Here is a 14,058-nt window from a genome sequence, read left to right as displayed (position 1 = left end):
CAGAGCAACAACAAAGACCCCACCACAGAAAATGGTTTAGTGGGCAAAAGTATCCAGGCATGACATTAGTAATTACTTTAAGAAAAACCAAAACTCAGAGCCATACTCACCTGACAGGCACCTAAACCACAGAATTTAATATTAGCTTCCTGTCAAAAAGTAACATTTAAGACCATTAAAAATACACTGACATTCTGCTTTCTAGATACAGAGGCCATCTGGCCCCTATTCACCATAATTACTATTACAGTCTCAAAAATAATATTTATATAATGCTGTAAATTAACAGATGGACACCCATTCCCACTCCCAAAGAGCTTTCTGTTGATAAACTCATCTTCTAGCACCATGCAGATATTAGGGTCTTGCTCCCTAAAGGAAGAGGGGGCAAGATTATAGGCAAGATTATACATGCATTCCAGGGCTTTTCGTAAAGTCTGAAAAGAGAAGAGAGAGAGAGGTCACTTGGCAGGCAGAAAATGGGAAACTGCAACAAGCATAGGGGAGATGAGCTTGAATGAGGCTGTGAAGCTGAGTGATGGGAATGGATTCAAAAGGGAGCAGTAAAGAGAAAGGACAGGAGGTCAGCTGAGAATACTAAACTTATCTTGCATAAGACACCCCATGGCTGTTTGATGAGAATGACTTTGGTGATTGTAGACCTGGATTAGATTCAAATGGAGTCCCCAGTGGTATGAGGTTCTATGTTATATTACCAATTCTCATGAGTCCTATGGCTTGCTTTTGCTGCCTTTTTTTTTTTTCTTTAAGGAAAAAAAAAAAAAAGTAGGATTCTCTGTTTATTAAAAATACCCTTTTCTTGATAAAATTCCCTATGAAATATAAGCATGTGACATGACACTTCTCTGCCAATTTGAATAAAAGACCTTATCTGTGGAGGGAAGTGGGACTGGATGGTAGGATGGGGGCAGAAGAGTGGCCTTTCTAATTATCAGCTGAAGAATTCCTGTATCTGTAACTGTTGGGCATGACCCTGGGGATTTTAGGAAGCTGCCCTATGACTTCACCAACAAAGAGTGTTATCTTGGAGTTGCCTGATACATCCACTTAAAGATGTTGGTTAAGTGTGAATTAAAATCTAGTCAAATCCAATTAAAAAATTTTAAACAGATATCTAATTTGAAAAACAGCTGTACATATTACCCAACAAATTTCTGCCTTCTCCTTCTTCATCTTTATTTTCTACTTATAAATGAAAAAGCATCTGTAGCTTGCTAAAATGTTGCTTTTTAAAGCTGATTTAGTGCAGTCACATAACTGGGCACAAAGGGAATAATTTTCCCATATTACATCTTCCTAACAAATTATACTTAATAAGATGAAGCTTTGTGGGGGTTTCTGTTTTATTTATTTGGTTTTTACAAATTATAAAAAATTCTGTCAGTGGTGTTTTTGTACACTGTCTGGTTAGCTTGATCTTATTCTCACAACTGAAATGCAGACAAAAAAAAATCACAGAGAAAAACATAAATTAAAAACATATATAAAAACATACATAGAGAAACTGCATATGGAGCATTTATGCAATCTCATTTTAGTCATCAGCCTTTAAGTTTTGTTGGGTGGTCCCCTATTCTCTCATGGCTGCAGGTGCACACACAGTAAAGATTAAAACTTCCAGAGTGCTGCCCACCACCATCTTTCTGCCAAAGAATATCATCTTTTAAACTTGTCAAGCTGCATCATTCCATTGTGTGGGTTAAGAAAGCTGATTAATCACTGTACAAATCACCCACCTTCTTTGACTGACACTTATGAGTAGTGGCACACAAGTGGACCACAGGAAAGCAGTCTCATGTGAACAGCCTCAGCCCAAGGGATAAATATCCATGCCTAAGATGTTCTGAACATTTCATGGTCTGTAGAGGACATTCATGCTCTTAACTAGGTTAGGTGTCTGAAGTCAGACACTGTATCTCTCAAAAGATTTAGTTCTACACGTGTTTCACTCATCAAAAAAGACAACACAATGGGTGAGAAATGGACTTTGCACAAGGAGAAGCCCAAGGATAAAATACACCAGATTTTTCCAAATAGGCAACTAATTTATTTGTAGAAGAAATTACCTATTGATCCAGGAACTCTGGCCCAGTCAAGCTAGAGTATGGTTAGGTGTGGGCAGACATAACTGTATCAGTGTTTTTACTTCTATCTAGTCCAAAAATTTATTGAAAGACAAAATTGTGTCAGCTTCATGTAGCTAAATGAATTAGGGAGAAAACATGAAAGAATAAAAGAAGTTAAATAAACTTCTTTGCTGTAACCTTCAATTATTCAAATCACCAGTTGCCTGACAACATATTAAGACCTCAAAGACACCAGACAAACCTTTCCTTCCTAATTCACAAGGATTCCTCCCTTCCTGGCAGAGTTCCAGCAGAATATAAAGCTATGCTCCTGTGGCTGCCGGAAACATCCAGGAGACACTGAAGTGGACTTGTTTACGGCAAGGATGGTATAAATAGAAGAGCTGAAGCCTCTCTCTTTCTCGCTCACCACTCCCCTCCAGTTCTATTACTACAGTGCTTTAAAATCATCAAAGTTGTGCAACAATCCATTTCATCCTTTCTGCTCTAATTAGGCAATTCTACATGTCTGTCTTGATAGGTGAGGCTTACTGAAGCACTTAATCAGTTTCTGGAGGGGTATCATAGTGCCAATCCAAATGCTTATTTAAACAGAGCTGTAGTGCCAAATCCAGCATATTCTGCAGCAGCATGGAAACAACAGAATCTGTGAGACACAGATTGCCTCACACACTTTTTTTAAGCAGCCTTCAATGTGAAGAAGCACTTGTCCTGTTTTCATCCTGTGTAAACTGAACAGGTCTAGAGATTAAAATATGGAAAGCATTTTACATTACTGGGCTTTCCTGGCAAATAAAACAATTAGAGAAATTCCAGTACAAACCCTTCCTGAAATTGTGCTAACTAGACTTTGAATCTTAAAAACTGCATTTAAGTCGAGCAATTAATTTGCAAACCCATCACATACAGCACATACATAGTAGGTGAGGATCATTTCATTGAAATTAGAAAGCAAATGTCTCTATACATGAGAGGTCACCAGTTGTTGTACATTAAAATCTTTTCACTGTTAGGCATAATTAAAATACTCTAACAGTGGTTTTAGTAATTTAAACATCGCAGTATTGTTGTAATATTTTTCTAGGCTTCAAGAGTTCACAACTGTTTGGTCCAATCAAATCTGGGAACACTGGAGAAGTTATCACCCATCAAGGTAATTACTTTCAAGTTGAAATAATTACTCCATCAATGTTAATGGTCTTTCAACTTCAATAAAGCACTCACCTGCCGATAATCACAGCTAACCTCTTGCTCTCATGCAATTCCCTCTCTATTTAGCAGGTTATATTACAGCCGTTAGAGTGGTCACTTGTCCTGAACAGCTGCTGAATTTCACTTTGATCGTCTGTGAACCATAAAAAAATTAGTCATCTGTGTATGATTTCCCCTAGCCCATAAGCCCTTGCAGAGCTAAGGAGATGATCTTTTGGCTGCATTAGGGCACTGCTGAGCAGCCATCTTGTTTCTGGTGGTGGCCACTTTCCACTGCCTAACAGCAGTACAGTAGCCTAATTAATTTTTGCCCTCCACTGCCATTTACAGCTTTCACTCATTGCTAAGTAGCACATCTTCTGAATTTATGGCTTGTACAGGGATTCCTTCACTTACACTCATCCTCTTTTCTTAGGGTGCACTCAATTTCCCAGGCATATGCGATAGGCATATATAAAAAAGTTTCACCAGTGCCTCTCCTTGGCATATTTCCTTCCTATTCTCGAGGTTACAATCTTCATTACTTCTATGAGAATGTTGCCATGTACTGCACTAAATACTGCATTACTGAATAGTCTGTACAAGGAAGTTAATCACTATGTGGTATCTCACCTCTAATCCTGCCAAATGTTCTCAGGTCTATATGAAGAAATAGAAGTGAAGGACAACACATGAATGCATTATGTATTTTTAAATGTAATTAAAAGAAGAAACTAACTCTGGATGCATGATTCCAGAAATCTGTAAAATCCTGCATAGGAGGCATGAATATATTGCAGTACTGGCCACTCAAAAATATTTCTGATATATTATTTTTTATATGGAGATTTTCAACAAGTAAACTATACTTAATATTCTGACTCAGTTTATTTGATATGAAAATTCTGTCTGCTTATAATAACCCAATCATGTTAGCCAAAGCGTCATCCTCCTACCGAAGTCTTTATTACTGCTATTCTGCAATATGTCTACAGATTTCCCTGTCACAGCACCTGCCAAGAGAAGCTTGGCCAGTGCAGTTATATACCATCTCCCCAAATAATGCAAGGGAAGCCAATATGTGTTCTCAACTGTTAGCACAGCTGCATCCAAATCAGAGGCTTTGCTGGGGCAGTGATAGCAGCTAAGAGACATATTAATTTTTTCACCCCAAGCTGGCATGGTCATGCCAAAAAAAAAAAAAAAAGCCTTTAAGGATACATTTGGCCTGAGAGCCTCATATTGCAGAACACATTGTGAGAAGACCTGTTCATAGGTGCAGGATTCCCCAGGAGTAAGGCCTATAATACTTACACCTATCTCTTGCATCCTCTAACAAGCACATTGCATTTTGATCTACACTTGGCTGAGGTGAATTTAACACACCTTGATTATGCATAATTATAATAATAATAATAATAACTGGGGGGCACTGCACATAGCAGGCAGTTTTCCTTTTTAACCTTCTGGATGCTTTTCTTTCTCCTAGTGTTTTCAAACAGCTACATATTTTTATGTTTTTTTACTCATCTTCCTGGCTTTGAATTTTCCTGCTCCCAATAAACAATCAAACACTTGATATAATTGTCATGGAAAAAAAACAGCATTACACACCCACAAAATGTCTATCAAGAAATGTCCAAACCTACCCACAGTTCTACCTCACAACAAAATTTGGAATATAGCAGTTAAAGAGCTGTGATGCTTTGATGACATTTGGCATGCACTCATTGGCTTTATAATGAAATCAGCTCTGGGTTCTGTGTTCACAGGCTTAAGTCCTAAGTTCACAAGAGTGAGAAGCTTGCTTTGACAATCTGGTCACTTTATGCAGATTCCTATAAGGGAACCTACTGCCAATCCATTCCCCTGTAAACACATCTGTCCCATGTTAATGCTTTCAAAACACTAAATACGATTCCTGCTTTAGAGGGTTAAAATGAACTGCAAAGACATTGTGGGAGACACTTGTGCTGCTGTAACCAGTCTTGACTTGACTTTGCTCTGCAAATAAACCAGAATGTCAGTTTAACTTGCTGTCACCTAACATCTGTCACTATACTCCTGGCCAAACAAGCTAAGGAAATGGGTGACACTGCTCTTTAACTGTGAAGAATCAAAATGGCTCACGTGTATGTCACTTGCTTCTAATGGTGCAGGACACCCTCCTTTCATTTCAGGGGTAACGGCTTTTGCTCTGAGAATTGAGTTCTCCTTCTTATCTCCACAGGCAGTGTAAAATTTCAAGGGGTCAGTGATAACCTTAAGGTACTAGACAGCCATACCTTTGACATAGCAACTCAAATACATCTCAATGAGGAGTAAATAGCTGGATTTGGGGAAAGTACAGTGGATAGGTCTGTAAAGCTGTTTGAAAATGCAGAAGATGCTTCTCATTTGGCTCTGAAATGGATGGATATGAAGTTGTCATATAAGAACAGTCTGCAGGGACATTAGCAAAAGCTTAGTTGTATTTGTCCTGTAAGTTTTGGTCAAGCTTTAAGTCCCGGGGCAAGCAACCAAGGTGCAACTGACAAGTGCAAGGGTGGGATCAGCCACTGTGATTCTAGCATGGCTTTTTTTTCTGGAATAATCTAATGGGATAAGAATGGAGTCTAACAGATTAAATAAAGGACCAAACTCATTGCTTTCTTAATACTTTAAGTCTTACTTGTAACATGGAAGCTTTTGAGAGAGAATGACTAATGGCATATCCCATGAGGGAGCTCCAATAGAGATGCTTTAGGAGATTAAATGATTTAGCCTAGTACCCATGAAGGCTATATTTTAAAGGGGCAGAAGTTTAATCATTGGAATTCTAGTTCCTTCAATAAAATTACATTTTAATTAAAGTATCTCATTCACAAAGCTAAAGTTAAGGGTATAGCAGCAATTTCATGATAAAATTCTACTTTTAAGCATCTGTAACTTTGAAAGTTGGTGTCCAGGTTTTTGCCTGCTGGGATAATTGACCTAACCTCCTGCAGTTATCTTGATAACAGGGCTCCATACACTTTATGTCAATACCTTTCATTCAAAGCTTTAGCTGTTCTGCTATATTCAGAAGAGGTAGGATTCAGATCTCAGGTCCTTGGTATAAATCAGCAACAATTCTACTCAGTTAATGCAGCTGCAACAGCTTACAGTGACTGCAACTGATGGAGGAGACGTGCAAAAAGATTTGTCTCCAAATGGTAGTATAATATTTTACGTAAAAATGGATAGCAAATACCATAATTGACCCATGTTCAGGACAAAGAACAGTAGAAAAACCATACATGCCAGCTTTGCTGCAATGCTAGTAGAACAGCTATACATATGCTGCCAGAATGTCATTTTGATTCAGGATAGTGTTTGGGGAAAATAAAGGATTTTGGAGCCAGGAAAATACTAATTCAGTAAATAATAGCTTGTTAATCTAAAGGGCTTTTAACTGATGCTGTTAAAGAAACACACTGTAGCAACATTATTTAAAATACCATTTTGGTAGATTTTATTGCCCACAGTACAACCATCTTGGACATTTTCTGTTGTTGTTGGCATGCTTAGAAGACATTGTAATGCATGACCAACCAGGTCAATTCTGATGCTCAGCAACACATTGCATGCTGCTGAAGCAGAGTAGTAGGAGAAGCCCTGGCTTTTCACTGGTTTTAAAACCAGTGAAAATGCTGTGTGCATCATCACAATTATAACACTGGTCATTTTTCTTAGAAGAAGTTAAGGGAGCTAAGTACCAAAATGCCACTGAACTTTATAATCCCAGTCTACTTTTTTTAAGCCTTGCATGCTGTGCAATGTGAATACAACTGCTTCAGAAGGCAAAAATATATTATTTCTATAACTCAGTTCAGAAACTGTTATCCTTTTCAAAAAAAAAATTACAAACCTAATCCATTTAGAAAGCTAGACAAAACTGGTTTGAAACCCTATGATCAAGAGTATGTAAGATTACCAATCTGGAAATTCCTTTCATTGTGTCATGTGGAAATTTGACTGAGAAAGTTACTCAAAGGTTACTACTGGGTATTCCAGAAAAATCTTTTTGGGATCTTACATGAATTGCCAACTACATACTTTAAAATTGGGATAATAAAGAATTTAGGGGATTTCTGGTGTTATTTAATACTGTCATGGACTATGAAGACTCTAGGTTTATGAACTTGAGGTGGCACTGCTGAGGAAACCAAACTTTATTACAACCTCCTTAAAATTTCTTTTCAGAAGACAACCAAGTACACAAGCTGTCCTAATATACAACAGTTCAGTCCAACTACAGACCAAGCTGTCTTGCTATAGAAAGACTAGAATGCAATAAATAGGGGGAAGGAACAGGGGTAAATGCACAAAACACAACTCTTTCTGTCACTGGTTTAGACAATGTTGTTAGTCAGTTCACGAAACAATGCCTTTTCCCAAATCCTTTCACATACTGAATAGAAACAGGAAAAGAAAAGGAAGGTAAAGACAGATCAGCAGGATAAAATAACATTCTAATATAAGTACGTGAACTGGAAATAAAAGTAGAACTTCTTTTATTACTGATTAATTATGAGGGGAACATGCAAATGGGTTGCATATATGAAGTATGTAATTACTAATTAATTAATTCATTTTATGATTCCAGCTGAAATAAAAAATAGAATTCTATACAAGGAGGAGTTATACTGCTGGTCTTTGTGCAGGTCCTGTGAAACTATTTTGTCAGTCAGCCAAAAATTTCAGGACAGTATTTTGAGAGCAAGGCTAACAAACGCCATGTCCTTAACTCCTCCAGACATGACACATCCATGCTTTTGAGTAATCTACTTGCTCCTACCAGAAGCCCAATATTAATCTGAAATGTTTCAGTCTGCACTGGGCCAAACACAAAACTTAAGCCAACAAAACGACAGATAATTAATTGGAAACCTCACTTTTCTAACCAGCGTTAAGGGAGATTTTAAAATGCAACAGAGATCAAAGCAGAGTGAAACATCTTAAAACTGGTTCTGCGGCGCAGTCCTTACCATTACGGTGAGTGCTGTGACAGCTGGGGTGCTGAATGTGGGGTCACTGCGTTTCTCTTGGTAGACCACCCGGTACAGAGATACAACACCATTGGGGGACGCCGGCTGGCTCCAGTTCAGCTGCACTGAGTACGCGCCCGTGGCTTGTGCCCAAGGGGCTCCCATGCCCCACGGGGGAGCCTCCAGAGTCTGGGCTGAAGCCCACAAGCTGTCCACAGACCCCATGGAATTTTGAGATCTGGCACGATACTCATAGAGAGTAAAAGGCTGGAGAGCATCGGACGCGTCGATGAATTCCAGAGGTCCTTCAGTCCAGATGAACAAGAGTAGCTCTTCTTGACTGCCCACAGGACGTCTGGAATTAAATCAAAAGCAGTGTGTTTAAAATAGAAAACAGCTTCAGCAGTCCCGTAATAGTTGATCCTAAAGTTCCGAGTTCAACTTGTATCTCAGAAAAATACAGAAATTATTTCCATGCATTACATACACACAAGGAGCTGACTAGCTATCTTTGCATCTTAAAAGCATTTCCTGGAACTTGTGTTAGATTCAGAGTAGTGAAAAAGAGATTTTTGAGGGACTCAATTATTTTTATTTATCTAGAAGAATACTATAAAACATGACAAACAAGTGTGCTGTCACAGTCCAGGGCAGCAGAGTATGTTGTCCTTCTAGGATAGAACTCACCACAAATGAGACTTTCAGAACTTAGAACATGAAATTTTAAATCTTTCTGTAGTTTCCAAGCAATACCTTAAATTGAAATACGAGTGCAAGTTTTCAGCATTTCTGAAAATCAATTTATTTACTGAGGTACTCATCTCAGAATCCCTCATTTATGGAAAACTTGTGACCAGTTTACTTGAGAAAAATGCTACCCAGTGAATAAGGGATAAATATTCTATCATGCCCTCAAAACTAAAGCTGTGCACTTTCAAAATCTGGTTTGCTCACACTAAATATCCCATTGTTTCTTGCAAATTGAATAAGTAATCCCTTGTGCATTAACTTAGCTAAATTTGCAGCTCCACCACCAAACCATATTAAAATATCACATGTAGTGTTTTCTGTAATAAACAACATATTTTTTTCCACCATTGTTTTTGTTTAAAAATGCAAACCTAAGACACATGAAGAAAATTAATTTTATTGGTTTTTGGCACAATGGGTTTTCCTTTTTGTACATATATGTATACATAGACACATACATACATATGTATATATATAGCATTATTACTGCAGATATACTTGCCTTGGACCTGGTGATATTCTGAGTACCAGAGATTGCAGACGATCCTCAGCCCCTTTGTAATATGCCCCCTTCTTCTATATAATTTACAGCAGTTTTAATAAGCTGAGTATTCATCTTCAAAACAGAGTTATCAAATCAATTCTTTCACTTGGCATAAAAATGTTTGTGTGAAATTAAGTTGGTTACATTTAAACACTGTGATAAATCTCAGTGATAGTTTGTCTGTACTGCACATGAATTTAAGTATTTTCTACTCTTCACAGGAACCTTGGCTTTTGCAGAACAGAAAAACACTTTCACCCTCCATGCCAACAACAAAAATCCAAATTACATTATCTGCCACTTTATTGCAAGTAGGGCAAATTTGCAGAAGTAAAATTGGTTTGTCTGGCTACTGGGTGTCATCATCACTACACACACACACCAGAAACTGAAGAACATTTCTTTGGCAAGAAAAAAATCTGTGTTTCAAAGAATGCTGTTGGATTTTATCTTGTTAGGTCAAACCAGGATTTAATTTAATAATAAAAAAGCAGTGATTTTTTAAAACTGATAATCTTAGCTGCTTGTAATAATATATTCCCAGGTAACATGCAAATATGCAAACATGCAAATATGAAGAACATAATGAATGCATGTGTGTACACAGCTGTTTATTCATCTTTTGTCTATATGCATACATAAGGCAGGAACAAAGACATTATTTTCTCATATGAAACTAAATGTGTATTCCTAAATTCTGAGATAAGCAGATTATATGGGCACTGTTAAAGTGTGATTTTTTTAAAAAAAGTAAGAGTTTTCAGGTATAGTACCTTTATCATAGTGAAATTGGCAAATTGTGAGACATGTTGTTGCTGAGGGTTGGTTTGCAGAACTGGGCAAAGATTGGCAGATAGAAGAAGCAGGAAAGATTCACTAGAAATTCTTGGTCTCTCTGTAAAAGTCAGGGTCCAAAATTTCCCATTGTCTCCAAAATGCCAGCAACAATTTTAATACAATTGCCCATGGTCTATTATAAGGGCAAGTTAAACCTTCCACAGAACTCTTCCCCTTGGATGCTGTTCACTGACGTAATGCAAGACATATAATTTTGAAAGGTGAATCATTACTACATCTTTCTCCTGCACCTAAAAATATAGTTTTTTGTCTGTGTACCCAAAAACATGTCTAAAAAAACACTGTAAATAAGGGAAGAAAATACATTTTAATGTAAGAAAGTCACATTTAATGTGTCTTGCTGACCAAACAGTATGGAACTTGAATGAATACATAAATTTATGTTTTATAAATATTCTACACTCTGTGATAAACAGTTTTTTCACACTGAATGATCAAATATGCCACCAACTGTAAGCTGATTCACAGGCAGAGCTGTACAGTGTAGCCTGGTTAAGTATTTAGATCTTATTACTGCTGAATATTTAATGAATGAAACTTATGGTTAGGTAAATGGTTCCATCTGTAGTGCTAAAAACCAGAATATCTTCATGTATGAATAAACTTTGAACAGAAGTGGTTGAACAATCTGTAATCATTTCAATCGTTTTAAGATTTAAGATTCAGCTGCTCATTTAACTGGAAGTATTTCTTGTGTACAATGAGCTGCAAAGGAGAGAATAACATTTCCAAGAGCTGGAAGCTGTCTCTTAATCTGCATAGTCTGATTTGCTGCTTACATTCATTTTGAAGACGTTCAGATAGTTATTTTTATAAGGGCAAATTCTCCCTGCCCCAGTGCCAATCTGAGGCAGATGACACAAGAAGGAGGATGTAATCTCCTTTGTAACAGATAACTCCAGAGCTGTGCTGCAGCAGCGCTGACTGCAGCGCTCGCCCCTCGGCTTCCTTGTGTGCGCGGCAGCGGTGAATCCCCGAGGTCCCCAGGGTCAAACCAGAATTATTCCTCACATGTTTACCTTTCACCATACAACTAAATTACATGTTTTAGCAGTGCCTGCTGCTTTCCTTAACAGTGAGTTATTTTTAGGAACACTGAGAAGTCTTGGGGTAAAATTCAAACAATCGGGGAATGACGCTGTCAAATGTGGGGGAACAATGCAACATTCACAGTGCTCCCCCTCTGCAATTTCACATTTAATTAAACAAAGAAACCCCACTTACATTTGTATTCAACCAATCCACACTAATGTAGCTCTCACGATTTGGGGTGGTTTTTTTTAAACATGAGTTCTGATGCAAAAAAAACCAACCAAACAAACAAAAAACATAAGGAATTTAAAGTTATTACATGTAACATACTAGTTTAGATTGTCATATTAGATCAATTACAGGTGTAAATAAAAGCCTTCAGGAGTTCTTGCATTCAATGACAAAACCATCCATAGGGATTCCTACATTAAGCCATCCAGTGACATATGTTCCTTGGAAGCTGTCTTGGGTGCAACTCATGGTTAAGGGTATACAGTTAAGCAATGAACTAATCATAAAGAGTCCATTTGGAAGGCTCTCTGCTGCAAGCCACGACAGCCACTGAGACATGTCTTCTAACTTAAATGCCTTTTGATTTTTCTGCTACATTTTCACCAACATGACTGCTCAGCTAATGAGATGAGAGTTACATTTCAATCTCACAAATATACACTAAATAATATAATCTTATTGGGCAGGACAACGACAGTTTGACAGAAAAATTCAGACACTCCCTTAAGGAAGATACCAACCAAAACACTTCTAATTTTACAGGCAATATGTCTGTAAGAGCCACCTCATGTGCCTCCTACACAATGCATCCTGTTAATAAATAGGGAGCAGTTCCATTAGCCCATGTGACTTACTAAAATGCAGCAACAAATAGATAGAATCTATTTTCATAATTTTTTTTCAGACTAGCAACTTCTGTGTTTGGTAGAGCAATGTTATGTCATAATGAATGGGAACAGAACTAGATCATAATGAATGGGAACAGAACTAGATCAGATGATTATCTCATGAACCAGATCTTTTCTCATTCACAAACCCTTCTAAGTTGCGATCCTTGCTAGAAAAGTTTAAAAGCCTCAGATCTGTGTTTAAACCTGCTTTATGAATAATAATAATAAAAAAATCACCATATCCTCTATCATAAAATAACACTTTAATTATTTGGTTTCTAGCTGCAAACTTGGGAGTAGTTTTATGATGCTAGAGGAAAGCACGAGTCCTGCCACATTAATGCACAGATCTGCACACACACCAGGTCCACAAGCATTCCAGGTTTTGAGTTAAATGAATTTATTTTGGTGGTGATGCAGTAAGGAAGAGGCACATACTGAAGAAATTACATTCCATAACCTCCCATGGAAATACTGCAGTCTTGCTGCTATAACAATGTACAGCCATGTGTGGCTACAAAATGAAAAAGAACTATGTGCTTACATCCCATTTCTGATTTTTTTGCAGCTATCTGAGAAAGATTTGATATTGTTGTTGTCTAAGCACATTTAAACTTCAGCTGAAATAACTGCCAAGTGATTCATGCCTATGTAGGTGAATATACCGATTGTATCTGGAGCCCCAGTGCGCCATTTTCATTTCACTTTAAATAAAAAACAAAATGTATCTATGTCAGTCAGTGCCCTTCTGCTGTACTCAGAGGTATCAAACAGGCTACAATTATGATTGTGAAGTGATTGTGTCACATTGGAGGAAGGTTTATTGCTTTTGAGTCTGCTAGGCAGTAACACATTCTGTTTCATATTACTCTTTATATCATTGTTTGGCTGTGACTAGAATAATCAAATGCCATCAAATGCTGTCAAATTCAATTTACAGTATTTTTCACTGAAGCAGGCTTTCTGCATTATATTTCCTGTTTTCCCTTTCCATGGTTGCCATGGAATAGCAGCAGTAATCATCAGCTTTATTTACAAAACCAACAGAGTGAAGACATGTCTTGGGCTATAACATACACTTTATTCCTCTTTATGCAGGGGAGGGACTTGGGGTTTTGATCAGACAATTAAGAAAAAGCAAACAAAAGGGTATTTCAAGACAGCAGGAATTTTTGGAGACCACTAACTTCTTTAAGTGAATTTATATTAATTATCACTGAGGATTCCAAAAGGTAATTGGATTTCCTGTCTTCTCAGTCACATCTCTAATATAATGAAAAGTCCCAAACTCTTTGTGGGAGGCTAGGATCAGCCCAGCATGTGTTTGCTACAAATACTTAAGAGCTGGAAAACCCAGGAACTTCAGAGTTTAAATCCCTCTCAAATATATGTCTTGAGTTTTATATACTCTGACCTCTGAAGCCATTTAAGATTGCTTCAGTGAGTTTTTAACAAAGGCTCAACAGGCACAGCAGAGATTGGTGCTCTGCTAGTTTCCTACTGCCCTAAACACTGCTGTCTGTACAGAAAAGTCCTCACGCAGGGCTTAGGAAACTCATAGCAAGTGAGAATGCATCAGTCAACAACCTACATAGGGCAGATGGATACAATCACCAAGGTACACAAACAGACACACTGTAATCACTGTCCAGATGACTTATTTA

The 14,058-nt window shown here is 37.6% G+C and overlaps 1 protein-coding gene across 1 annotated transcript in view; it reads right to left on the bottom strand.

Annotated features, from left to right (window-relative positions):
- The window catches only part of USH2A (usherin), a 373,252-nt gene that overhangs the window by 49,556 nt on the left and 309,638 nt on the right, over window positions 1-14,058 (bottom strand). The window contains exon 60 of the mRNA XM_031504249.2: window positions 8,309-8,663. Within this exon, the coding sequence (XP_031360109.2) occupies window positions 8,309-8,663 (355 nt within the window). The remainder of the gene's footprint in view (window positions 1-8,308; window positions 8,664-14,058) is intronic.

This window comes from Lonchura striata, chromosome 3 (assembly GCF_046129695.1).
Source record: "Lonchura striata isolate bLonStr1 chromosome 3, bLonStr1.mat, whole genome shotgun sequence".
Lineage (NCBI taxonomy): Eukaryota > Metazoa > Chordata > Aves > Passeriformes > Estrildidae > Lonchura > Lonchura striata.
This window is presented reverse-complemented; position numbering and strand designations above follow the sequence as displayed.